The 26,063-nt window shown below is 44.1% G+C and overlaps 2 protein-coding genes across 7 annotated transcripts; one reads left to right on the top strand and one right to left on the bottom strand.

Moving 5' to 3' along the window:
* Positions 1–765: 765 nt before the first annotated feature.
* On the bottom strand, positions 766–2,647 carry LOC120024207 (rho-related GTP-binding protein RhoB-like). The gene has a single exon (XM_038968396.1). The coding sequence runs from the start codon at positions 2,460–2,462 to the stop codon at positions 1,872–1,874; it is 591 nt and encodes a 196-aa protein (XP_038824324.1). The 5' UTR covers positions 2,463–2,647; the 3' UTR covers positions 766–1,871.
* Positions 2,648–3,520: 873 nt separating this feature from the next.
* Positions 3,521–26,054, top strand: LOC120024205 (pumilio homolog 2-like). Of its 6 annotated transcripts, none has more exons than XM_038968391.1 (23): positions 3,521–3,618; positions 5,140–5,494; positions 6,221–6,289; positions 6,433–6,538; positions 11,493–11,680; positions 11,923–12,095; positions 12,378–12,690; positions 14,609–14,702; positions 15,071–15,178; positions 15,397–15,533; positions 15,724–15,844; positions 16,660–16,803; positions 17,130–17,420; positions 17,610–17,837; positions 18,212–18,479; positions 18,735–18,864; positions 19,212–19,346; positions 19,788–19,925; positions 20,579–20,704; positions 21,107–21,178; positions 22,393–22,514; positions 22,814–23,006; positions 23,535–26,054. In XM_038968391.1, exons 2-23 carry the CDS (start codon positions 5,153–5,155, stop codon positions 23,664–23,666), a joined length of 3,630 nt encoding a protein of 1,209 aa, XP_038824319.1. In that variant the 5' UTR covers positions 3,521–3,618; positions 5,140–5,152; the 3' UTR covers positions 23,667–26,054. The 6 variants fall into 6 exon arrangements, with proteins under 6 accessions (XP_038824319.1, XP_038824321.1, XP_038824320.1 ...); XM_038968393.1 differs by lacking the exon at positions 3,521–3,618 and adding an exon at positions 3,771–3,981 and having other exon boundaries at positions 15,406–15,533; XM_038968392.1 differs by lacking the exon at positions 3,521–3,618 and adding an exon at positions 3,771–3,981 and having other exon boundaries at positions 19,212–19,340.
* The last annotated feature ends 9 nt before the right edge of the window (positions 26,055–26,063 follow it).

The following is a 26,063-nucleotide window of genomic DNA, read 5'->3' as shown; positions in this document are numbered from 1 at the left end:
TCTCTTGATAGAAACATCGCAAAATAATCCATTTTAGAAACACACACTTGCTATCTTATCTCCCTGGTTTAAACCAATAATGGAGACAGAGAATAGAAGGGGATAGAATTGTGTGTCATTGTCCTAAACCACTAAGCTGACCACAGTCACATTTAGTAGGCCTACCAGTGCTTCCAGTCAATTGTGTGTGGTTGGGTTGTGATGGAAAGCAGTCTCCCAGTCTTCCTGTTCATCCAGTCCCCCCATATTACAACAGTGCCTTTGTGTTTTCTATCCTCATTTCATCCCCTTGTGCTGTAATACTATTTCCAATATTTATTTTACTGTATTATTTATTTTGAAAGCTGTTAAAATAGCTTTCCATACCACCTAACCCATTTCTGCATCAGAGGTAGTTTGTGTTGTCCTGAATTGTGATGCTTTTTATCCAAAACAAGGCTGTGAGAGTGTGAAAATATTCAGGATGTGGGTTAACTGCTGCTATCAATAAGCTATAGCTGCATTACATAAGTGGATTGCTTTGTGACCGTGAACAACACCAGCCTCATAAGTCAGGGGTGAGAGATCCTTTTCACATTTTAATGTCCCTGTAATGGTGACCTTAAATTCCTGACTTGCGTTAATTATGTATATGATGATCCACTATGAAATTTCCCATGTGGGACAGATAATTATGCAAAAAGTCAAATAATTAGCTTTTCCCATGTGCATTTACATCCACAGCAGCAGGCCATACAAATATAATTCCATTGGCAGTAGGCTATACACATTCTAATCATATCTTTATTATTTAAAAACATAAACTGACAAACTTGAAACTAATACAAAATATTGCACTATGGGGATCTTTTTGAAACCCCACAATATACAGTATGTGAAATAATAGCACTCATGCTTTACACAGTGCTGCAGTGGTATCCCTGTCATGTTAATGCAATGACACACACGGCAGGATGTACAGCCTTTTAAAAACATTAGGAGAGCATCATAACAAACAATCAAGGAAATGTTCCTTACAAGCCAGAATGTTGAATAAATTAAGTTTGAATTTATTCTACCGGTTGCCTGTGTGGTTGGTCCTTCAGCTGCTTGGAATTTGAGGCAAATATCTAGACTTTTTAGTGTGCTGGTACTGAAGTTGAAATTTCTATCACCTGGCACATGTACAAAACCATGTAAACACCTGTTATCATGCATACATCACGTGCATGTACTTCGGTCTTGTGCACATGCCTTTGTTCATGAGCAAACATCTTGACTGCCACACACAGACCTGCGTTTTGAATTTGGTTTAATAATACGTCCCTGGATATTCTGTCTCAAATGTCGACCAGCTGAAGGACCAACATCACTCACAATCGGCAGATTAAGTTGAAATATAAATTGTACTCAACATTCGTGACAGACAAGGGAAGTGTAGGTTTTTCTCTATGTAAATGTGCGTGGCGTTGAAGGCATCACCACGTTTCGTGACTAACATGGTTGCATGTCAACAAGCCTTGGCACACGACACTCAAGTAGGCACCTTGGAACAATATCCTCAGAGGCTACAGCATCATTTCAGGCAGCATCCGGAATGCTTGAAAAATGAATTTATTCAGTAAATTAGAATCACAGGGAGTGTCAGTTGTTGGCTACTTGTATTAGAGTATGTATTCGCGTCAATTAAGGGATCAGGTGAATAGATCAAGATGATCCACAATCTGAGGATTATTACATTTCTCATGGCTACCGGTTCAAAAGGAAGTCTTTAGCCTAATGGGAGAAAGACTTGGTCATGCATCTTTTCAAGCACAATGACAACAGGTCTTGGTGGTGTTGGCAGCCGTACATTAACGTAAGAGACATTATTGCTCACGTTAGCTGTTCATTCACAACAATAGACAGCAGTTCACACAACCGCTGGACGGTTTTGATCTCTTCTGTAAAGAAGCACGTGTCGCAGTGTCGAACACCTCCCGAATACCATCCTTCGTTTTAGCAGAACACTCCAAATAGTCATATGCACCAATGCGCATGGCCATGGCGCGCCCATCCTCTGTTTTCACTGGTTCCTGTTTCATTCTGGACAGCTCGCTCCTAACATTCTCGTCGTTGCGCAAGTCTCTTTTGTTGGCAACTAAAATAATGGGCACGTTGGGACAAAAGTGCTTTACCTCTGGCACCCATTTCTCGGGGATGTTTTCGAGGGAGTCCGGACTGTCCACGGAAAAGCACATCAGGATGACATCAGTGTCCGGATAGGACAGCGGGCGAAGGCGATCGTAGTCCTCTTGTCCAGCCGTGTCCCACAGTGCTAGTTGGACTTGCTTGGTGTCCACTTCAATGTCGGCCACATAGTTGTCAAATACAGTTGGCACATAGACCTCAGGAAACTCGTCTTTGCTGAACACAATCAGCAAGCAGGTCTTTCCACATGCGCCGTCACCGACTACGACCAGCTTTTTTCGTATCTCTGCCATTTGCTGCTCTTAACTGATACTTTCCCGTGATCCTAACTGTTAAACAAATACGACGTATAAACTGTCTGTGTTAGCCAATTAGTCAGATTCTGGTACGAGCCTGGTTAAACTTCCATGAATGTAGCCGAGTGTGTTTCTCCGCTGGATTCGATATTTCTCGACTATTTGCTCCCTGTCCAGCCACTGAAGCGCTTCCTTTATAAAGAGCATGGGTGCTTTCCTAATATAGCAATCCAATCGGAAGTAGGGCGGTGAGATCATTATTTCGAAAGAAGGAGGTGATTGGATCCCAGACCTGCCTTGTCGGTAGAGGAGGGTCGTACCACGAGGGCCATGTCTCGCCCAGACACTGACCTGGGATCAGCTCTATAAAATCAGAGCTCAACTAATTTGGCAATATGATTTTGGGATATTTCATACACCATTAAAAAAAATTCAATAAATGTTTCATAATTCATAATCAAATTCATGAAAAAACATTTGACCTGGGCATATGCCACTAGTTTATCCTCCTGTCAAACACACAGGACTGTCCTAAACTGTAGCCTACAGTGGGCAGAAAAGGCTTCGACCATACTGATACTAAAATATTTCAACTGGCCATCAACTCCCAAGATAACAATTCCATAGGCCACGTTTTTTTTCTTCAGGGCCTTAGCACAGCAGATCTATGCTCCCCATAACTCCCCCCCCCCCCCCCCATTTACATAGAGATAGTAGCATTGGAACGAGTGTCTTCGTCGGTTTTAGTTACACCTATAGAATTATAACAATCATTGTCATATTCATTAACCATCATGAAAAATATTGATCAGCATTTACTGAAAGGACTCCCTAGAATACTTTTATTGATACGGATAAATCATGCATATGCTACCACGTGTCAGTAATTGAGCATTTATGAGTGGGTATTATTGTATATTGTATTATAATTGCAAATAGCGGGTTTAATTAACGTACTATGCGCGGGTCTAGTTAACGTACAATATGCATAATAGGTTGCAGGGAGGGCACTAGCGTGATATAGTCAAACTCCTGTATATTGCATGTTCAATCCCAAATCATTAAAACACCGATCTCCACGGATACAAAACAATATACATTTATACCCCTGACATTTTGTACAAGCATCGCTCTTCTACCGAAAAGACAGCGCGTGAGTATCTTCTAAATGTCTATAATGCGATGTTGTACGTATTCTCACTATTTTCAACGTGGATTATTGCTGTGGTCGTTGAGTATTTCCCCCTTTTGTTTAGCGGGTAAGGCCCCTCTGGAACTTGGAGGGGGGCCATGTTGTTAGTGAGTGTGTAGTTACCCAGCAGCAATGGTGTTTTGTTAATGCAGCACACCAGACGGCATTTGTATGGTTCGCTCGGTTAAAAACGTTTGATTACAACTGTTCAGCGGCGTGTGAACAACGGAGAGCTATGCTTTTATTGTATGCACTTATTTAACTACAATAGCTAGCTAGTAATTTTTTGGGGTATTTATTTATTTTTATTATCAAACTGAAAAGGTAAGAGGCCTTCCTTAATCTGCCTAACTAGCCATGGTAGCATCAACAAATCTAGTTATCTGGCTAACTAGTTAAGTTAGTTCATTTAACAAATTCAACATTGACGCAGGATTTGCAAGTGAACTGTTAACGCTAGCTAGCTAACTTGGCTTCTGTCAGTATAGCTAGCTAGCTAACTAACGTCAGGTAGCTAACCGCAAATGATAGCTAGCTAACGTAGTTAACGAACGGTTGTTTTCCAGTGAACTGGCCCGTTGTCCTGAACAGAGAAATCGTTAAATATCTCTATGTTAAGTTGCCAGGAAACGTTAGTTGGCGAATGTATACATTTCGCATGATAACTAACATTCAGACAAGTTTTTTTTTAAACTAGCCGAACTAATCCAACGAACTACAGTACGTTAACTAGCTAGCTACATGCTGCCTGTAATATTTCGAAACACCCGACACCGAAGAGTTGAGCACTCAGTGGGCAGACATTCATTGTTCGATTGGCTACGTTAACAAGTTATTTAGCAAGCTAGCTAATTTAGCTAGGCTAGATGGAGAGCTAGTTAACGTTATCCATCTAACGTTACCTAGCATTGTTTTGATTATTATCAAGAGATTGGTTTCCACAATGTCTATAGCTAGCTAGTTAAATTTGGCCATGTTAGCGATTGATGTTACCTAGTTTGGCTAAGAAGGCCAAATTGCGTATTACACGGACTTTCGGACACTGAATATTTATTAGTTTATGTTAGCTAGCTAGCAACGAGCTCAAGTTTATTAATGTAATAGCTAGCTTAACTAGCAAGCTAGGTAGCCAAGTCAAAGGAAGGGCAGGTAACGTCCCCAGAGAAGATTATGTTACCTTATGTTGACACTAGCTGCTAGTGCTTTATGCTGAAGTTCTACAGACCTTTCAGTGTGTCAATTTACAAATGTTATTGTAACTTATGAAACAAAGCAAGGAAACTCTGTTAGGGACCAAAGAAAGACTGTGTATATGTGTGTGGTTGGTTCAATAAGCATGCATGGGGGATCCCTAATAAATACAAATACATTCAATATCAGAAAACTCAGGCTAATGTATATACATGATGTTTGATAAGTGCTATCCATGTCCAATGGAAAGCAACTCTACTCACACATGTTCTGTTATTTCCCCTTCCAAAGGTTTCCCCGTGGAATGAGCGTTCCATGCAGCATCCTAGGTATGAATGACGTGGCCTGGCAGGAGACACGAGGCGGGATGCTGCACACAAACGGTGCTCCTGAAGCCGGGGGCGTCAGAGTTCACGGAGGGGGATCCCTGGCCGCCATAGGGGTTGCAGGTCAGGGTCCCGGAGGGCCACACCGTCTGCAGGGACCCAACCCCATCCCAGGCACCCCACAGCCTCCACTAAGTGGGCGCTCTCAGGATGATGCTACAGTGGGCTACTTCTTCCAGAGGCAGCCTGGGGAGCAGCTGGGAGGTTGCACCTCCAGCAAGCACCGTTGGCCCACTGGAGACGGCAACCACGTTGACCAGGTACAATGATTTTGCCAGAGCCAAACTACTTGGCTACAAGCTTCTTGTTTGATAATGGTAAAATATTTGAAAGAAGCAGATCTTATACTTTCTAGAAACTACTTTACCACAACAGAGACCCTTGCTGTTTCAGTCCAGAGCATGACATAAATTGCACCAGCCAAAGATTTCCCACTCTTTAGAAAGCCACACTTGCTTCTGTTTCATAGAAATCACTTTCAACAAATATTCATTGTAGAAAGCATTAGCCTGTCAAATATCCTAGTGGTTCATTCTAATGGCTTGTTAAACTAATTTTCAAAGTTGCACACTAAAGTTTTAAGGATATGTTCCATTCCCAGTAAACACCCAGCCTGTTGACAACAACAACTGACTTGGGAAGTGTGTGTGTCTGTGTAAAGAGGGAGGGGGGGGGGGGGGGGGTCTCTGTCAGTGATCTCTATCTAAGGATAGAATTCAGATTTGTAACTCATCCTATGCTTTAACAACACATACAGTAGTAGGATTTTTATTACTTTTAGTGAACATGGTAATTTATTTAGACTCATAATGTCTTTGTTGTATAGGACAACCTCGCAAATGTGGCTGGAGTTTGCGTCAATTTGTGTTCCTCCAATTTCAATATGATGTCCAGAACTAGCTTACCATGAATGTGGATACCATTTTTGCCAGGTTGAATTGTGTATATGCTCTAACTGACTGAAGCCAAATTATTATTTTTATCAGGTTCGAACTGTCGATGAGATGAACTATGGTTTTCAAGCCCTTGCTTTGGAGTCCAGGGGCATGGGTGAGGTAGGTTGAGATCCACCACAACATCTCACGTTTCCTCCCTTTAAAACTAGGATCGATTCTGGGCTACATCTTCCATTGAAGTTTCCCACGGTGACCCAGAATGTCGAGAATGTCCAAGTAGCCATTTTGCCTTCTCTTTACAGCTCCTGCCAGCAAAAAAACTGTGGGATTCGGATGACTTGTCCAAGGATGGAAGGAAAGGGATGCTCCTTGGAGAGGAATGGAGGGAGAACGCTTGGGGATCTTCTCGTGAGTGGTTTTCTATGCCTCTGCTGGCTTGTCTGTTTGTTTTACCCTCAGGGTTTTTTGAGAACCGATTTTAATTTTATCAACCCCTTGGCTCCCCCATATGCATACATTCTTAGAGGCACTATGCAGAAATCGCTCCGCCATTTCCTGGCTGCTAAAATTCTAATAGTTATCATAATTTCAGTTTTTATGTGACCTAAACAGTGTGCTTTAGTGTAGAGCAGGGTGCCCCAACTGTCGTCGGATGGTTTTATCCCCCCCCAGGTTTTCTGAGCACAAACAAAAATCTCAATATACGGTAGATATATAGTGTGTGTGGAATTTTCATTGTTGGACATAAAATCCTAAAACAAAAAAACACCAGGAAATTAGCTCCAAGTGATTTTTAAATCAAGAAATCTGTTCCCAAGTATTTCCCACGCATAATAAAGAGATATGACATGATCATATACGAATGTAAGCAAGGTTGAGATTGTTTTAGTCAAATATATCTGTTTGTGCTTTTTGTGGTCAATTTGCAGTCTACAAATGATTTGAAATTATGTTCTGACCATCTGCGCAAGAAAAAAATTGGGCTGCGGCTGAATCTAGTTCATTATTCCTGGTCTAGAGCATCATTGTACCATCTAAATTGCTGTAAAATATATTTTTTGAAGCTGGTGTACAAGTGAAAAAGACGCAAAAGCAAAACTTAAGAGCGGAAGCATAGAAATGGAAAACATTGACCAGATCTACCGCTTCTTAGTCCTGCTTTCAATGAGAATGACAGATCTATAACACACATATCTATATGAATTTGGTCAGTCGCCCAAAAAGTGTCATTTCAGCTTTAACTTCTTGGATTTAATGTCTGTTTAGGGGATCTGCATGGTTCTGGTACTGGTTCCGACTGACATTTTTGTGGACACTAGATCCAATTGGCTGGTTCCTACTGACACCGTAGTATATTTGAGCTGGTGTGAAGTAGGATGTGAAATCTGAAACCACTTGAAGCTGTGATGGCCCTCCTACCATTTCTTTCGCTCTTCCGACTGTCCAACTCCTGGCTGAACCCTATGTCACAACCAATGGCAAAGCACATGCCTGCAATCCTTACATCATAGCACAGCAGGAGAGCGTGGCTTCATCGCTGTAGCACATTGATATTGATTTATAGCCATTCATCTCAAAATTCATAGATAAAAATATAAGTAAAAAAAGAGCATAGTTTGTTTGTCAGACTGATAAGATTAATATGAGATGAAAGGCTAGTTCCTATCAAGTTCAGGTAGCCAAGCTACAGCTCTGTGAGACGTGCACAGCGACGTTTTGATCAAAAGACCTTTAGAATATATGCCCCAAAAAATTCTATCATTAAACATACAAATATGAATTTTACAGTTATAAGGAAGGTGAAATCTTATAGTTGGTCACTTTATTATTTGATTATCCTACACTGAACAAAAATATAAATGCAACATGCAAAAATTTCAAGGATTTTACATATAAGGAAATCAGTCAATTGAAATTAATTCATTAGGACCTAATCTATGTATTTCACATGACTGGGGAATACAGACAATGCATCCGTTAGTCACATACCTTCAAAAAAATTATGGCTGTGGATCAGAAGCGGTGAGTATCTGGTGTCACCACCATTTGCCTCATGCAGTGCGACACAACTCCTTTGCATAGAGTTTATCAGGCTGTGGATTGTTGTCCCACTTCTCTTAAATGGCTGTGTGAAGTTACTGGATGTTGTAGGAACACGTCAATCCAGAGCATCCCAAGCATTCTTAATGGGTGACATGTCTGGTGAGTGCAGGCCATGGAAGAACTGTGACATTTTCAACTTCCAGGAATTGTGTACAGATCCTTGCAACTTGGGGCTGTGCGTTGTAATGTTGAAACATGAGGTGATGGCGGTGGATGAATGGCACGACAATGGGCCTCATGATTTCGTCACAGTATCTCTGCATTCAAATTGTCATTGATAAAATGCAATTGTGTTCATTGTCCTTGGCTTATGCCTGCCCATACCATAGTCCCACCGCCACCATGGTGCACTCTGTTCACAACGTTGGCATCAGTAAACCACTTGCCCAGACGACACCATATAGGTGGTCTGTGGTTATGAGACCTGTTGGATGTACTTCCAAATTCTCTAAAACTAAGTTGGAGGTGGCTTATAGTAGAGAAATTAACATTAAATTCTCTGGCAACAGCTCTTGTAGACATTCCTGCAGGATGCATCTGCCCGGTACAGTTGAAATCGGGTTTCATCCGTGAAGAGCACACTTCTCCATTGTGGCAATCAAAGGTGCGCATTTGTCGGTTGCGACGCCGCTCTGCAGTCAGGTTAAGACCCTGGTGAGGACGACAAGCATGCAGATGAGCTTCCCTACTATTCTTCACTTGTGCAAACCCATAGTTTCATCAGCTGTCCGGGTGACTGGTCTCAGACGATCCTGCAGGTGAATAAGCCGGATGTGGAGGTCCTGGGCTGGCGTGGTCACACGTGGTCTGCGGTTGTGAGGCCGGTTGGATGTACTGCCAAATTCTCTAAAACGACATGGGAGATGGCTTATGGTAGACAAATGAACATTACATTATCTGGCAACAGCTCTGGTGGACATTCCTGTAATCAGCATGCCAGTTGCACACTCCCTCAAAGCTAGAGACTGGCATTGTGTTGTGTGACAACTTCACATTTTAGAGTGGCCTTTTATTTCCCCCAGCACTTGGTGCACCTGTGTAATGATCATGGTGTTTAATCAGCTTGATATGTTGATATGCCACACCTGTGTGGTGGGTGGATGGATTGTCTTGGCAAAGGAGAAATGCTCACTAACAGGGACGTAAGCAAATATGTGCACAAAATTTGAGAGAGAATAAGCTTTTTGTCATGAAACTCGGGACCAACTGTTTACATGTTGCATTTTATATTTAAAAAGCATACTAGTCATTTTCAGACTTTATTCATAGTTATGGAATAGGAAATATGTTAAATATTTCGTATTTTTACTGTGTACTTGAGCTTGTCCTCAAAAGTGACTACGCCTCAGCAATGTCTAACTATTTTTACCAAAAAGGTGAGATTTGAACCTTTTTCTTTTCTTTAAGTATGCAGCATTACTAAACTCAGCAAAAAAAGAAATGTCCTCTCACTGTCAACTGCATTTATTTTCAGCAAACTTAACATGTGTATATATTTGTATGAGCATAACAAGATTCAACAACTGAGACATAAAGACATTAAGTACTGCAGTGCATCTCCTCATGAACTGCACCAGATTTGCCAGTTCTTGCATCAGATTTGCCAGTTCTTGCTGTGAGATGTTACCCCACTCTTCCACCAAGGCACCTGCAAGTTCCCGGACATTTCTGGGGGGAATGGCCCTAGCCCTCACCCTCCGATCCAACAGGTCCAAGACGTGCTCAATGGGATTGAGATCCGGGCAACAACGTCGCCTATGTGCACAAACCCACCCGTCGCTGGACCAGACAGGACTGGCAAAATGTGCTCTTCTCTGACGAGTCGCGGTTTTGTCTCACCCCCCCGGTGAGTCGGATTTGCGTTTATCATCGAAGGAATGAGCGTTACACCGAGGCCTGTACTCTGGAGCGGGATCGATTTGAAGGTGGAGGGTCCGTCATGGTCTGGGGCAGTGTGTCACAGCATCATCGGACTGCGCTTGTTGAGATTGCCTGCAATGACAACGCTGTGGTTACAGGGAAGACATCCCGCTCCCTCATGTGGTACCCTTCCTGCAGGCTCATTCTGACATGACCCTCCAGCATGACAATGCCACCAGCCATACTGCTCGTTCTGTGCGTGATTTCCTGCAGGACAGGAATGTCAGTGTTCTGCCATGGCCAGTGAAGAGCACTTTTTGCCAGTCCTGTCTGGTCCAGCGACGGTGGGTTTGTGCCCCAATGCGACGTTGTTGCCTGTGATGTCTGGTGAGGACCTGCCTTACAACAGGCCTACGAGCCCTCAGTCCAGCCTCTCTCAGCCTATTGCGCACAGTCTGAGCACTACTGGAGGGATTGTGCATTCCTGGGGTAACTCAGGCAGTTGTTGTTGCCATCCTGTACCTGTCCCGCAGGTGTGATGTTCGGATGTACCGATCCTGTGCAGGTGTTGTTACACGTGGTCTGCCACTGCGAGGACAATCAGCTGTCTGTCCTATCTCCCTGTAGCGCTGTCTTAGGCGTCTCGCAGTACGGACATTGCAATTTATTGCCCTGGCCACATCTGCAGTCCTCATGCCTAAGGCACCTTGCAGCATGCCTATGGCACATTCACGCAGATGAGCAGGGACCCTGGGCATCTTTCTTTTGGTGTTTTTCAGAGTCGGTAGAAAGGCCTCTTTAGTGTCCTAAGTTTTCATAACTGTGATCTTAATTGCCTACCGTCTGTAAGCTGTTTGTGTCTTAACGGCCGTTCCACAGGTGCATGTTCATTAATTGTTTATGGTTCATTTAACAAGCATGGAAACAGTGTTTAAACCCTTTACAATGAAGATCTGTTTAGTTATTTGGATTTTTACGAATTATCTTTGAAAGACAGGGTCCTGAAAACGGGACGTTTCATTTTTTTTTTTTCAGTTTCTTTTTTGCAGAGTTTAGTTATTGTTTATGGCCCTCTCATGATGAATAATTACTTTTGGGGATTACGTTTAGTTACGCTTGAGTTACTTGTTTTATAAAATTCTATTTGCTCAGAATTAATGGTGCATTTAACAAAATGGCCAATTCAACCCAAAATCAAAGTTTCCTTCTATGCATAAAGGCATAGCGTAACATTTTAGTGCGTGGAGTTAATACATAGTTGAACTGGTACCGTGAAGACCATGCAAATGCAAATAGCTTTTTCTTTTTTTTTATCTGCTGAAACTCCTTTTCTCTTTGAGAAAGGACAATCTCCATGTCTCTCCTTCCTGGCTGTCTATTATTTTCCTCTGATGAGCAGATCACTCGGTGTCCCAACCAATCATGGTGCAGCGACGACCCGGACAGGGTTTCCATGGGAACGGCGACGCCACCTCCGTGCTGTCCCCTCGCTCCGAGGGCGGAGGCCTGGGCGTGAGCATGGTGGAGTACGTCCTGAGCTCCTCCCCCGGGGACAAGATGGATGGCCGCTACAGGAACGGTGGCTACGTAAGTCTTTCTGTCAAGGTCTCTTTAGCTCTCTGCCCTTTACGCCAATCCACTCAGAACCAACAGAAGATCTACATCGGCTTCAGTAGTAATACAAAAATTGTCAGGTCTAGAGTTATTCCAGAAATGCAACATCAAGTTGTCTTATTGCTTAGGGCCTAGCCTCTTGTTCTCCGATGGAGCGTTGCGTCTGTTTGGAGGAACAAGCCTTCTGAATGTTTGATTTATTTTTGCTTTTGTAGGGCGGCGGGGACGCTGACCCGGACGGGAGGGAGAAAGGTAACGCCCAAGACCAGACGTCCCCGTTTGAAGAGGACAAGAGCCCAGAAATGAAAGTGGGAGAGGAGAGTGACACGGCCAAGGCCAATGGGAGAGGCCTGCTCAATGGCATGGACAGAGACTGCAAAGACTTCAAGTATGGGCCATTTTTAGTGGTTATTGGGGGGTGAATGGGGGACCATGAAATAATCATTGAGATATATATTTTATATACCAATCTGTCACTGCACATAGAGCCCTTTTTGGGAAATGAAAGTTATTTGAATTATGCAGATAAAGACATTTTAATCCTTTCGCTTCAAAGAGCAACCGATTTTAAGGCAGTCTGTCTGAGACTTTGCAGGGAGATAGTTGTGAACAAAGCCTCAAAGACCATATCGTCACATGTACTGCTCCCGTCGCCCCCCCCCTTCTCCAGCCCCACCCCAGGAAGTCGCCAGGCCTCCCCCACCGAGGCGGTGGAGAGGATGGGCCCCGGCCAGGCCGGGCTGGAGATGATGGTCCAGCACCAGCATCAGCAGCACCAACACCACCTCCAGCACCAGACCATGCAGCCCCAGAGCAAGCCCCAGCAGCAGGAGGACTTCCAGAATCAGGAGGCCCAGAACATGGGCAACATGGAGCAGCAGCAGGGTGTGGAGTCACTCCAGTTCGACTACGCCGGCAACCAGATCCAGGTAGACTCCTCCGGCACCCCCGTCGGCCTGTTTGACTACAACTCCCAGCAGCAGGTGGGTTGAACCAGGAAGTAGTAACGAGGGACTACATTTCTCTCTGGTGCATAGATTGAAGTAAACCTGTCACTTTTTGGTGATATGAGCCGTTTTGATCTCCAATAGACCTTGAGATCTGAAGGAACAATGTTTTTTGGGTGGGGGTCTGTGTCCTATCAATCATTGACTGAGCACAGAAAGTTAAATGTGTTGAACTTATTAGGAAAGAAGTTATGTTGCAGTAGTTTCTCACAATTCATGAACATGTTAGGGTTTGTTTCTTCTTTGTCCTTGTCAATCATTGGTTCATTGATGATATTAGCATTATGACTATCTTTAATTAAATAATTCAAAAGCAGAAGTTGACAAACAGGAACATAGCACACATGTTTCTGAGTAAGTTCGGCATCAAACAAAAGGTCTCAGGTTGTTTTTTTAAACCAAAGTCCCGCCTTAGTGATGTCACTGACTACGTCATTACCTTTTTACTCCTGAGACCAAAACCCTGCATCCATAGCTATACAAACATAGAGTTTCAGTGTTTATCTAAAAGCTAGGCAATAAATGTTCCCTCCCCAAAGTTGATTTATTGTGGAATGTCTGAGTCGTCTCTTATCTCCCACACTCCCCTGCAGAGTTCTGTCTGTCACACATTATGAGAGAGAGAGAGCAAACAACTGTGGAACAATTCTAAAACTATATAATGAATATATATATATATATTGTTAATCTGTAGTCAAGGGTCTTATAACCCCTCCCCTTCTATTAATAAAACATAAGCATAATCAATTATTCTAATACATAAAACATTTTGGTACAATCCTTTTCATGACCCCTTAGTGAACCCGACAAACATAATGCATCAGTGATTCTTATTTCCTACAACTTTCTGAAGAAGTACGGCCTGTTTCTGTGTACCTCTGTGTTGTGTAGCCAGTTAGCATGACTTTAATGTCTGCATAATCTAGTGGCTTTCCCAAAAAAAACATCACAATTTAAATGTTGACTGCAAAGTAGGTCTACCTTACAGAATGATATCATAAGGATTTGTATCAATCGATTTGCAAACACCGCTGCAGAAACACTGCTAGCCAAACACAACTCTCTTATATATATTTTTTAACATTTATTTTATTTAACCAGGTAGGCTAGTTGAGAAGTTCTCATTTGCAATTGCGACCTGGCCAAGATAAAGCAAACCAGTGCGACACAAACAACACCTCAGAGTTACACATGGAATAAACAAACATACAGTCAATAACCCAATAGAGAAGTGCACAGTGTGAGAATTTGAGGTAAAATAAGGGAGGTAGGCAATAAATAGGCCATAGTGAAATATACCTGCTGGAGCGCGTGCAACAGGTGGGTGCTGCTATGGTGAATTAAAGGAGAACGTGAAAATTAACCTGGGTGAAAAGAAACAGGGAAAATCCTAAACCTGGAAATGGAATTTGGCAATAATATCTTAAGCTTTCCTGGTTGCGAAAATTATAATTCGCCCAATTTCAATTTGTTACAAAACAAGCAATTTATAGTGTAGAGAATCATTGTACCATATAAATCTCTGAAATATGTTTCCAATAACCAAAAATCTTGTATTTTCAGATGTTTGAAGCTGGTGTACATAACAAAGTAAAAGACTCAAACTTAAGAACAGGAAGAATAGAAATGGCGCACATTGAACATATCTAGTGCTTCTTGGACTTGCTTTTAATGAGAATGACAGATCTATAACTCACTTTTCTATGTGTCCACTCGCCCAAAAAGTTACATACTCTAACTTTAAACCCATTTCTCTGAAATTAGGCAAACTTTTGCATGTTTCTGTGCAAGTAGTTTGTCACCTTTTGGGGTCCTTACCAGTTTTCTTCCCTGTCCCTGAAAGTAGTGGAAGCTTGGGTATTAATGTGTTTAACTTGTTCTGTTTGTTGTCCAGTTGTTCCAGAGGTCCAACCATCTGACTGTCCAGCAGCTCACTGCGGCCCAGCAGCAACAGTATGCCCTGGCTGCTGCCCAGCAACAACACCTTGGTAAGTTCTAGATGTTCTACCCTGACTGCTGCCCAGCAACAACACCTTGCTATGTTCTACCCTGTCTGTTGCCCAGCAACAATACAAGCACCCCCTAAATTATGATTGTAGTTTTGATTACTATATATAGTAATGTACTGTGGATTTATTCATTATTCACTATTTGGCTCCAAACTGCACACACGCATATTGGGTAGTATTACGTATTATTGGTGTAGTATTACGTCTGAATGTTTTGTACGTAAAAATGTCCCGAATGCCGTACTTTAAAAAATGAAGTTTAATTTAATTGTGGTTTTGACGGCAATTTGATATCGGGTGATGTGTTATTCGATATGGACACACTGCTAACTGGAGGTTTTCTTCAGCCGGCCTTGCTCCCGCGTTCGTGCCAAACCCATACATCATCAACACTGGACCCCCCGGAACCGACCCCTACACCGCTGCTGGACTGGCCGCAGCAGCTACACTTGCCGGTTAGCACACACACACACACACACACACACACACACACACACACACACACACACACATGAACTGTATTCATACATAGCACCTCTTTCACTCTGAGTGGGTACTGTCATCAAAATCTGCTTTACTGCTACGTGAATATCATCTTCTGTATAAAATTCAATTGAATTGCAAGTTCATACCACAGGTTTGGTAGTAGTAACTGATGACTCCCTTCCCTTAGGGCCTACAGTGGTTCCTCCCCAGTACTATGGTGTTCCTTGGGGCGTGTACCCTGCCAACCTCTTCCAGCAACAGGCTGCCAGTCACAACGCTAACCAGCAGGGATCCAATCAGGGACCGGGGCCAGGACAGCAACAGGTAGGCATTTCACCAATTAACAGCAGCTAACTAGAAAATGAATTTAAGAGTTAAGCGTTATAGCCGAAGGTGTATTGGAAGTGACCATGATTTATCTTGTACATTTTCCCTCTCTCGGATGACTCAAGTCATTTTAAGTGCGGTTGTGGTGTAACCCCTTGATCTTCTCTCTCTCTCTCTCTCTCTCCAGGTGATGCGCCCCGGGAACAACCAGCGCCCTCTCACCCCTGGTCAGGGCCAGCAGAGCCAGCAGGAGTCCCTGGCAGCAGCTGCCGCCGCCAACCCTGCCCTCGCCTACGCTGGTATGCCAGGTCAGTGACGGAGTAGTGTTAGTTGAGCACACACGGGTTTTTACCTACATGTACAAATTACCTCCACTAACCGGTGCCCCCGCACATTGACTCTGTACCTGTACCCCCTGGTATATAGCCTTGCTATTGTTATTTTACTGCTGCTCATTATTTATTTGTTGTTTTTCTTTATTGCAATGTTGGTTAAGGGCTTGTAAGTAAGCATTTCACTGTAAGGTATTTGGCGCATGTGTATTCGGCGCAAATACAATTTTATTTGAACACTACTGAGCCAAACCAAGCTCTACTGAGCAGACCTGGTTAAGCAGCCACATAATTGCAGGAACAAAGGACAATGTCAAAAGAGAATATCCGAGCAGGCAGGGTTAGGTTTGGGTCGGCGCGGTAGTGTGAAAAGTATAAAACAGCCAGTCGCGTACACGTCTGGAGTTTACCCAAGGGGTGAGAGGTGAAGAGTAGCATTTGAATATATTATACTGGCTCTCAGCATTATGTGCATCTATGCCACTCTTGAAGCCTTCCAAGGCTTGTTGTGGTTTCCCTTTAGCCCCTTCCAGCAGGCTTAACAGGTCTGTGTAGTGTTTTAGTGGGGGGGGGAGGTAATTTGATATGAAAGCTTGTCTCATATTCCCTCTGGAATAGGTTTGTGTACATACTCTTTCAAACTGCCTTTCCCTTCTGATTCTGGTGCAGTAAGATACCATTTCTTCAGCCCTTTTGTAGACCACACGCAACTTCATAGACCAAACACACACTCGCCAGGCTGGTTTTCACAGTGTGTTTCCCCTCAGTTTGTCTGTCTCCTGCCCACCCAGGTTACCAGATGCTGGCCCCCGCCGCTTACTACGACCAGAACGGAACCCTGGTGATGGCCCCTGGGGCCCGCGGTGGTCTGGGAGGGCCCGTCCGCCTGGTCCAAACCCCGCTCCTCATCAACCCACAGGCCGCAGCGCAGGCTGGTGAGTACCACGGGTTGTCTGGCACAGTGTTCTCCTAATGTTTGTGGGAAATTGTGTTTTTGGAGGCGGCTTAGCAGCTAGTGGAATGAGTGCCATGTTGATAGTGTGAACACAATATTACTGTACTTTGCTTGTGAAAGTTGAGCAAGGCTTTATAATCGAATCTCAATCTTACAATGACGTGAATGAATTGCTCATACGACAGGGCTATCCAGCAGTTTTAATAGTGCTCACCCCACCCCATGTTCTCTCCAAATAGGCACCACACTGAACCGTGGTGACCTGGTTTTTCTTTCCATCCCTCTTTCTCCCCTCTCTCTATATAGCGGCTGCGGCGTCAGCGTCCGGCTCGGGCAACAACATGTCAGGCCCCCAGCCCAACGGCCTGTACCGCTCCATGTCCCAACCCCAGCAGCAGCCCCAGCAGCAGCAGAACCAGGGCCTACCCTCCAGCTCCTTCTACGGCTCTGGGTCGGTGCCGGCCAGCTCCCAGAGCAGCTCCCTGTTCTCCCACACCTCCCAGGCTCCACCGCCCACCTCGTCTCTAGGGTTCAGCGGTGCCGGCGGCTCCCTGGGAGTGGGGCTGGGCTCGGCGCTCGGAGGCTTCGGCTCCTCAGGTTAGTGGAGAAGGAACCTTCAGGTTCATTGTACATATGGCAAAAAGCATACATAAGATGTGATGTCATGCACTCTTGACAATTAATTACATTTTCCAAAGATTCTGTACCCCCCCTCTTTGGATGCCCTGCTGTCCTCTTTTCTCTCCCGTCTCCTTATTTCCCCGTCTTCATCTCTCTCTCCCATAGTGTCGAGCTCCACCAGCAGCAGTGTCTCTCGCCGGGACTCCCTGCTGGCCAACTCGGACCTGTACAAGCGTGGAGGTGGTAGCAGCCTCACCCCCATTGGTCAGCCCTTCTACAACAGCCTGGGCTACTCCTCGCCCAGTCCCATTGGCCTAACACCGGGCCACTCCCCCCTCACACCCCCACCCTCTCTGCCCTCCTCTCACGGCTCCTCCTCCAGCCTTCACCTGGGTAAGACCAGGTGTAATAAAGATATGTTAGAGAGCATAGACATGAACATAAGATGGGCAGGCAGATAGAAAACTTGTGTATCGCTGCATGAAGTTTTGTCGCCACCCTGCCATTGTAATTCAGTCACTCTTCAAAAGATGAAATGGTTTTGCAACATATGGAGATATGTCTCTCTCTCACATATAATCTGTCTCTCACATATAATCTGTTTACTTCACTTTACTCAACACCACTCTAAGTCGATGGCTAGACACGCATAGAAATAGTGACCAGAGGGGGAATTACCATTCAAGCTACGTACCGAGGGTCGAAATTCTATTTCTATGGCAACACCCCCTCATCCTTTGTTCCCTCCCGGTATTCCCAACCTCCAGGCGGCCTGACGAACGGTAGCGGGCGCTATATCTCGGCGGCACCCGGCGCTGAGGCCAAGTACCGCAGTGCGGGGGGCACCTCCAGCCTGTTCAGCTCCAGCAGCCAGCTGTTCCCGCCGTCTCGGCCCCGCTACAGCCGCTCAGACGTCATGCCCAGCGGGCGCAGTCGCCTGCTGGAGGACTTCCGCAACAACCGCTTCCCCAACCTGCAGCTGCGTGACCTGCCCGGCCACATGGTGGAGTTCTCCCAGGACCAGCACGGCTCCAGGTGGGTGACGAATAGATGCACGGCTGAATGGACACACAGTCTCTCTCACGTACACAAGCTCACTCACATAAATTGAACATGCATTTTCTCACGCCGCACGCACACACAGTGGTACACAGACACTCACACATCCTCTGCTGCATATTATGCCCTCCAATCATGCTGTTGAAAAACAACACTTATCACTATAATGCTCGGTTGTTCTTAACTCCTCTTCCTCCTTTTCTTCCTCCTCCCCCCCCCCCCCGTGTCCAGGTTCATCCAGCAGAAGCTGGAGAGGGCCACCCCAGCAGAGAGACAGATGGTGTTTGGGGAGATCCTGCAAGCAGCCTATCAGCTGATGACTGACGTGTTTGGCAACTACGTCATCCAGAAGTTCTTTGAGGTGGGAACTGTGGTCAAAGTTGTCGGGTTAGATTCAATGCCACTCTGGATACTTGTGATATCATTGGATCATACCATACCAACTGTTAGTGTGCTTTCAACCAGTACGTGTCTGATAATTCGATTTTTTTTAACTGTCACCAATATTGCAGATTGTGGCGTATTTTTTTCAGGTTCAATATTAATCGTGTGTCTTAACTACTTTAGTTGGATACACTTGTACGGTTATCTAGATAAGAGCATTTGTCTTAAATGACTGGACATTATATAATGCAAACAATCAAAACCAACAAACTTTCAAGTCGCTGTCATTTTGCGTCGTAATTGAAGTATTGTTTGTCTCTGCAGTTTGGCAGTGCGGATCAGAAGCTGGCTCTGGCCACGCGTATCCGCGGCCACGTGCTGCCCCTGGCCCTGCAGATGTATGGCTGCCGGGTCATCCAGAAGGCCCTGGAGTCTATCTCCTCTGACCAGCAGGTAATTGTAAGTGGGATCTTCACTTCTCATTAGATGTATTTTATTGCTTCTGGGATGCATCCCAAATGGCATCCTATTCCCTTGTGCACTATTTTTGACCATGACGTAGCCCTAGGGTTATCAGTTGCTGTCTTCTGATAAGTTGACTCTCCGGTAAGCATGGTGGATGCACAGAAACCTGTGTAATATGATCCTGTGACCTTTTCAGTCCACTTTGAAAAGCCTTAAGCTTCTTTGAAATTGCCCTTGACATTAAGGACTATGGTAGAAATTAGATTGTTATCAATGAGCCGTTAGAAGGAAGAGAATGGATGTATGTACCGTAGAAGCAGAATGGTAGAATGACTCAATTTCTATGTGAATGACCTAGACGGGTTGAAAATGGACAGATGGATGTGAGAGAGGGATGGATAGATTACTCCTCTCCCTCTCTATCCCCTTCCTCAGAGTGACATCGTACGAGAACTGGACGGCCACGTGCTGAAGTGTGTGAAGGATCAGAACGGGAACCATGTGGTGCAGAAGTGTATCGAGTGTGTCCAGCCCCAGGCCCTGCAGTTCATCATCGACGCCTTCCAGGGCCAGGTGAGAGCCCATTCAATAGGGCACGCAATGGGAAAAACGTTTTGTAACAGAAAATGAGAGATTCTGTTGGCAACAATTGAATAGGTTTTTTTTGCTGACGTTTACTGACACGGCCATATTCAATGGGTGTTGTGCGTTTGTAAATTCATTAGTAATTCTGTGCGCTGGCACACTCAGACGAGAGTGCTCTGAAATCGGAGTACATAGCCAGAGTGAATTTACAAACGCACCCCTAGTTATGGGTGTAGCTAGGCTCGTGTTCAGCAGGGCACTCCGCAGCAACACTTTTTACAACTGGAAACTAAAATCTGTTATTTTTGGACCAGCTCCAATAGCAGTACCTGCCGGTTTCAGAAAAATCTTAATCTATTGAAAATGACCCAGACACACAGTAGAAATGTTTTCTCCTTAGGATTCAATGTATGGACTGGCCCTTTTCAAGTGTTTTTTTATTTTTTATTTTTATTTTTTATATGTAACAAATTTTCACATATCGACATGGAGTGCCAGTTAATGACAACATACTCTACGCTTTAATCAATGTTCTGCTTAATTCCATTTATCTGAAGCGTTACTTTATTTTCCACTTATCTAGACCCGAGGGATCCTGCCACCCATTTTGTTGAGGTGTGCTGTCTGTCTCTTCCCTGCAGGTGTTTGTGCTGTCCACCCACCCTTACGGCTGCAGGGTGATTCAGAGGATCCTGGAGCACTGCACCCAGGAGCAGACCCTGCCCATCCTGGAGGAGCTGCACCAGCACTCTGAGCAGCTCGGCCAGGTAAGTGCAGCCAGTTAAGCCCCTGGTCTCCTCATAACTAGGCCCAAGTTGCCCAGATACAAACAATGTAATGCTTTGTGGTTGTTAATGTGATGAGCTGTGTGTGTGTGTTGTAGTTCTTGTGACGTTTTCATTGTTAGTGTTGCTGTGTAGCCTGGGTTGTGTTCATTAGGGCACGAAAGGTTGACGGAAAACAAAAATGTCTGATTTCTCTTTGGACAAGTCCCGGCAGTCCCTCCCTGTTTCAGTAGGTTTTCTTCCCTTTGGTGCCTAACGAACATGACTGTGAGCCCTGTCAGTTAACGTTAATGATAGATGAGGATAAGTGTATGAATGCTGTCAATGATTTCTACCTCTGACCTATGTTAATTTTATCCCCCTCCCCCCACTTATTCCATCTAGAAATATCAAGGCGTTTCATTGGAGATGACACCCAAAACATATTATACAGTGTCCAGCGACGCACTGTTTAAGGTCAGAGCAATTCGCCTCCCTCCCATGCGGACGTTGTCCTCGTGTCACCTCCCTCCCCTCTCTCTCTTTCTCTCTCAACAACCAGTGTGCTTTAACACAGTAAAGGCCTTTTTACCGTCACTAAACTCTCTATCCCTCTTTTGCAGGCCTCTTTCCTCTAAACTCACAGAGCACGCCTCTTCCTCCCTCGCCTCTTTTTTTCTCCTTCCTTCGCTTCTAAACAATCTGTTCTGTCACGTAGAGGATACACAGCACCCCACTTCTCGGCTCTCTCTGTTTAGATAATCCCTCTCTTAGGTCACGGGCGCCTCCTGATTCTTCCTCTTTCCCCCTCCCTCCTGCTCTCTTCTCTTCCTTCTCTGATGTTTAATCCTCACTGCTTGGTAGAAAGACTCCCTAAGTCGAGAGCATTTGTTTTGCCACAATTTGGACCCCCCCCAACATTGACATGGATTGTCCGATAGGCTTTGAACTCAACTGTGGGTTCTTGGAACTTAGGGGTAAAGTCCATCAGACCATGTAGAGCAATTATGCCAAATGATGGGGGAGGTTTGTAAATCAATCTAATTTGCATTAAATCAAATAGGGGGTGGGGGGCATGATACTCATGGGTGATTCCCCAAGAAACCAGGACAAAACATGTACTTTAAAAAATATATATGTTGACTTTTATATTTGACATTTGTATCTTAAAGCATTATTGAGAAATAATGAATTGATGTTGTAACATTTTGGCCTTTATCTGTTTTCATGAGGAATTGTCATCATTTAAGATTGTCAAATGTTGGCACTATTGATGTTATTATCTGGTCAGGTGAGTTTCAGTGTCTTCCTGCACAGTTTTAGGTGTATTGGGTTATTTTCCCTCACAACCATAACGGTCTTATCAGCAATCCCTGAAGGGACAAAGATGCTGCTGTTTGCTCGTGGACCTGTATAGGCCTGTGTCCCATACGAATCACTAGCCTCTCTCTGGTCTTTGGACCTTAATCTGTGGTGATGATGTGGTGCTATTGATAAGATTCTGCGGGGGTGTCATAGTAGATTTCTGTCAAAAGAAAATCTGTCTCAACTGTCTGTAAATGATTGAATCCATAGTGGGGGTGAACTAAATGCTGTTACAAGATTATGTAATTGATTGTTTTCCTTTGTGGGGAATGGGAAACGTGATCCCACACACGCTCACTGTCTTCTGTTTCCATCGCCCTCTGCAGGATCAGTACGGCAACTACGTCATCCAGCACGTCCTGGAGCACGGAAGACCTGAAGATAAGAGCAAAATTGTGGCAGAGGTCCGCGGAAAAGTGCTCCTCCTGAGCCAGCACAAATTTGCAAGGTAAGGCAAAACCCTTTCGTTCTCCCATTACTAATCACAGGGCTGTCTTCATTTTATATACAGTTTCGTAGCTGGTGGGAGTGAGATCCATGGAGACGTGCTTTCCCTTTATTTCCTTCCAGCCATTACAATGAGGCCATTTTTAAAGTGACACTAGTCCACTGAGTGAGACGAGTCACATTCTGAGACTTCTAGGGGCGGTTTTCAATGTAGATTCTCCAGTGAGTTGGTTTTTAGTTCAGGACTAGGCTGACTGTGTCCAGGAGACCGGCCCATGTAGCCTCTCGTCTCTCCTTCAGTAACGTGGTGGAGAAGTGCGTGATCCACTCGTCCCGTGCCGAGCGGGCCCTGCTGATTGACGAGGTGTGCTGCCAGAAGGACGGCCCCCACAGCGCCCTGTACACCATGATGAAGGACCAGTATGCCAACTACGTGGTGCAGCGGATGATTGACATGGCCGAGCCCGCCCAGCGCAAGATCATCATGCACAAGGTGGGTTGCCATATACCATCTTCTCTGAGGTGAATTCATTAGTGCAATACGTTTCACAACGGGAAACATTTTGCTACGAAAATTTGTGTATCTCATTGGAGAAGTTCAGGTTAGTCCCTTTCCCGTTTTGGCCTGTTTGCTTGGCTTTGGTTCCTAGTGAGCACATCCCACGTCTCCTATTGCCTGTTCATTTAAATCAGAATAGTTTAAGCCAGGTTCATTTATTGTCATACAACCAAAGGTTGGTGTTTTTGGGTACAGCATGGTTAGGATACTCTGACGTTGTTCTAATTGTTAGCCATAGGAGTCTCTCCTAATCACTTGCTGTGTGAAGTCCTGTATTATGTGGAATGTTAACCAGACTGCTGTCCCATCATTTTTTATGTTTTAGTATCCTTCAATGGCAAACTTTTTAAGTGGAAGGCAGACTGCTTTGTTTTTTAAATTAAAACGAGAACAACTTTTAAGCCTCATTGGTCCAGTCCCACCATAAATGGTATAATTCATCTTTGCTCTCTGCTCCCTCAGATCCGGCCCCACATCGCCACCCTGCGCAAGTACACCTACGGCAAGCACATCCTGGCCAAGCTAGAGAAATACTACATGAAGAGTAGCACTGACCTGGGGCCAATCGGAGGGCCCACCAACGGCCTCATGTAGTCCTGCCTTCTGTGTCCACTGACTAAAGACCAGAGTAGGAGCTGCCCCCCTCACCTTATTTCTAGTTATGTAAAGAGGTGCTCCTGAGCCATCAGGGCTGACCTTTGACACCCTCTGATGAATTACCAAAAAGATTTAAACGTCACCTGTGAAATGCTGTGACATCTGACCCTGCCACTCTAATGCTACCCTCAGCGCTTGTTCCCTACATGGCCACCATGGAGGGTAGCAGACAGTTTTGCAGGCAACCTCTTGGGTAAAGCACAGCCCCCCCCCCCCCCCCCCCCACAATTTGTTTATGATGTAACTGACTGGTTTTTCTTATATAATCCTGTACATTTAGTTTTTTTACCTTGTAAATTCTCTGTAGAAAAAAAAAAAGAAACGCATTTGCTGATAATGTACAATTCTTACAATTACACCAGCAAGTGACTTATAAGGCCGAACTTGAGTGATCCTTTTAAACAATTTTTCATTTGTTTTTGTACCCAGACTTACTACTACTATCAGCTGTTATAATTAAAAGCCAGGTGTTTAAATATATATATATATATATATAATTATCTTTCTACTACCACAAAACGATCCCAATGCCAAAGCAGCTGATGGATCCATTTCTACTTCTTGCACTGCATAGTATGGATAGATTATGAAACCCATCTGTCCCACTGACGATTACTATGTCTCTCGTGCCAATGAGTTAGTCATCCACTGGTCTCTACTTGAACACCTACAATGCTTTGTGCTTCATTTTTAGTGGAGTTTCATCCACTTGCCGGCTTGTGATCGCCTCGATATCATATTTTTTTTGCCTCTGTTTTTCCACAGACTGGCCTACTCGCTCTCACACGGTTTGCTTGATTTGACTAGTCGGCTCCGGGCGACGAATGGCATGGTTATTCAACAGTGCACATATGCTGTTGCATCCGTAAGCAGTGATTCCACTAAATCCCACCTATATGGTCTTACTTTTTATTTTATTTTTTCCCCTCGCAGATCACTCAATGGCTGCTTGGGGGCTTACGGCAGACACGGGTAGCGTGGACGTTTATTCTCTTTCAGAAGCAGAGCACAAGGTTGGGTTGTATAGTGGAAGTTAAACTTGGTTGTAATCTTTACATTAAATGACCGTAGCGGGGCGTGTGTGTGAGGGGGGGGGGGTAAGCATAGGCATGCTGTAACAGGTTTTTAATAACTTGACTGATTTCTTTATCATGTTTTGTGGAACATCTATCTGTCTTGTAGTTTTGAGATGAACACTGCCCTAGAAGCGGTATCTTTATGTACTGAATATTCATCTCTTGCGTAGAAATAGTTTAGCAAAAATGTATAGCATCTTTGTGTATGAGTAAATATTAAATGGTTGCTTTTTTGGCTAGGGGGCTTGGGGTAAGTTTTTATTTAATATTTTTTTTGAAGTGGCTCATCCCAAGTATGTAAAGTGGAGGGTAGAATTGGGAATGAAATTAGGAAAAATAACAGGATGGTTTTATGCGAGACCGACCGTCATGAGGTTGTTTTAATTTAGTTATTCCTATAAAAATAAAAAAATCTGGTTTGAATATTCAAGTGAATTAGGTGGGGAGAGTAGTGGGGCCATCTAAAAAGCTATACAACTCCTCTGTGACGCTAGTAGTAATGGCTTTTGCTTCATATGAATAATTGTAGTATATGTGCAGTTGATAAGTGTGTAAGTTTAATTGACAAAAGTCTAGTTGTGGTGTTTTGACAGGCCTTGATAAATTGGTAGTGATGCTTTTTTATTTCGTCTGTACAGTTGTACATTTGTAAACGTTGATGCTGTAAATGGATGTCTTTTACACTTTGGGGGAAAAATTGCCTAAATGTGCATTTTGATGTATGTGTGTGTATATTCATCACTCCTTTCCCCTCAAATATAATGTATACAGTTTTATTTGATCAAGCGTTATTTTAAAACAATCTTTTTATGGCTTCTCGATCTGACATGGTTTTGTTTTAAATCTGTTATGAGAAAGGTCGGCCTCGTTTTGTATGCGGAGCTTTATAACGTCTCCTGTTTATATTGTCTTTCTGACGTGTGACAGTTTTAAAGGAACACCAATGCTCTGTACCTAAAATGAGGCTGCTTCTGGTCCCCTCTGCTGCCATGGAAACTTCACAGGATATGACAGAATTATTTTTGTACAGAAGAGTGCTGTATTTTGGAACAGCTACTACCTTGTAAGCAAAAGAAATGTAAGATATTGTCAATTATATAAATATGAACATATGAGTTTTGTCACACTGTCAAAGTCTTGTACATTTTCAGGTGGCCTTATGTACATTTCCAGACGTTTAGATGAAGAAAAAAAGACTCATTTTTTGGAAGCAGAATTGTGACTATGATTAAACCGTTCTAACATTTGATAATTTATT

This window comes from Salvelinus namaycush, chromosome 29 (genome assembly GCF_016432855.1).
Source record: "Salvelinus namaycush isolate Seneca chromosome 29, SaNama_1.0, whole genome shotgun sequence".
NCBI lineage: Eukaryota > Metazoa > Chordata > Actinopteri > Salmoniformes > Salmonidae > Salvelinus > Salvelinus namaycush.
The sequence above is the reverse complement of the archived record's forward strand: the minus strand, read 5'-3'. Positions and strand labels throughout refer to the sequence as shown.

Excerpts from the sequence above, each read along its gene's own strand:
- LOC120024207 (XM_038968396.1), bottom strand. The coding sequence starts at position 2,462 with ATGGCAGAGATACGAAAAAAGCTGGTCGTAGTCGGTGACGGCGCATGT.
- LOC120024205 (XM_038968391.1), top strand. The coding sequence starts at position 5,153 with ATGAGCGTTCCATGCAGCATCCTAGGTATGAATGACGTGGCCTGGCAG. Across the intron at positions 6,539-11,492 it reads GAACGCTTGGGGATCTTCTC|ATCACTCGGTGTCCCAACCA; the intron begins GTGAGTGGTTTT and ends TCTGATGAGCAG. Across the intron at positions 18,480-18,734 it reads CAGGACCAGCACGGCTCCAG|GTTCATCCAGCAGAAGCTGG; the intron begins GTGGGTGACGAA and ends CCCCGTGTCCAG.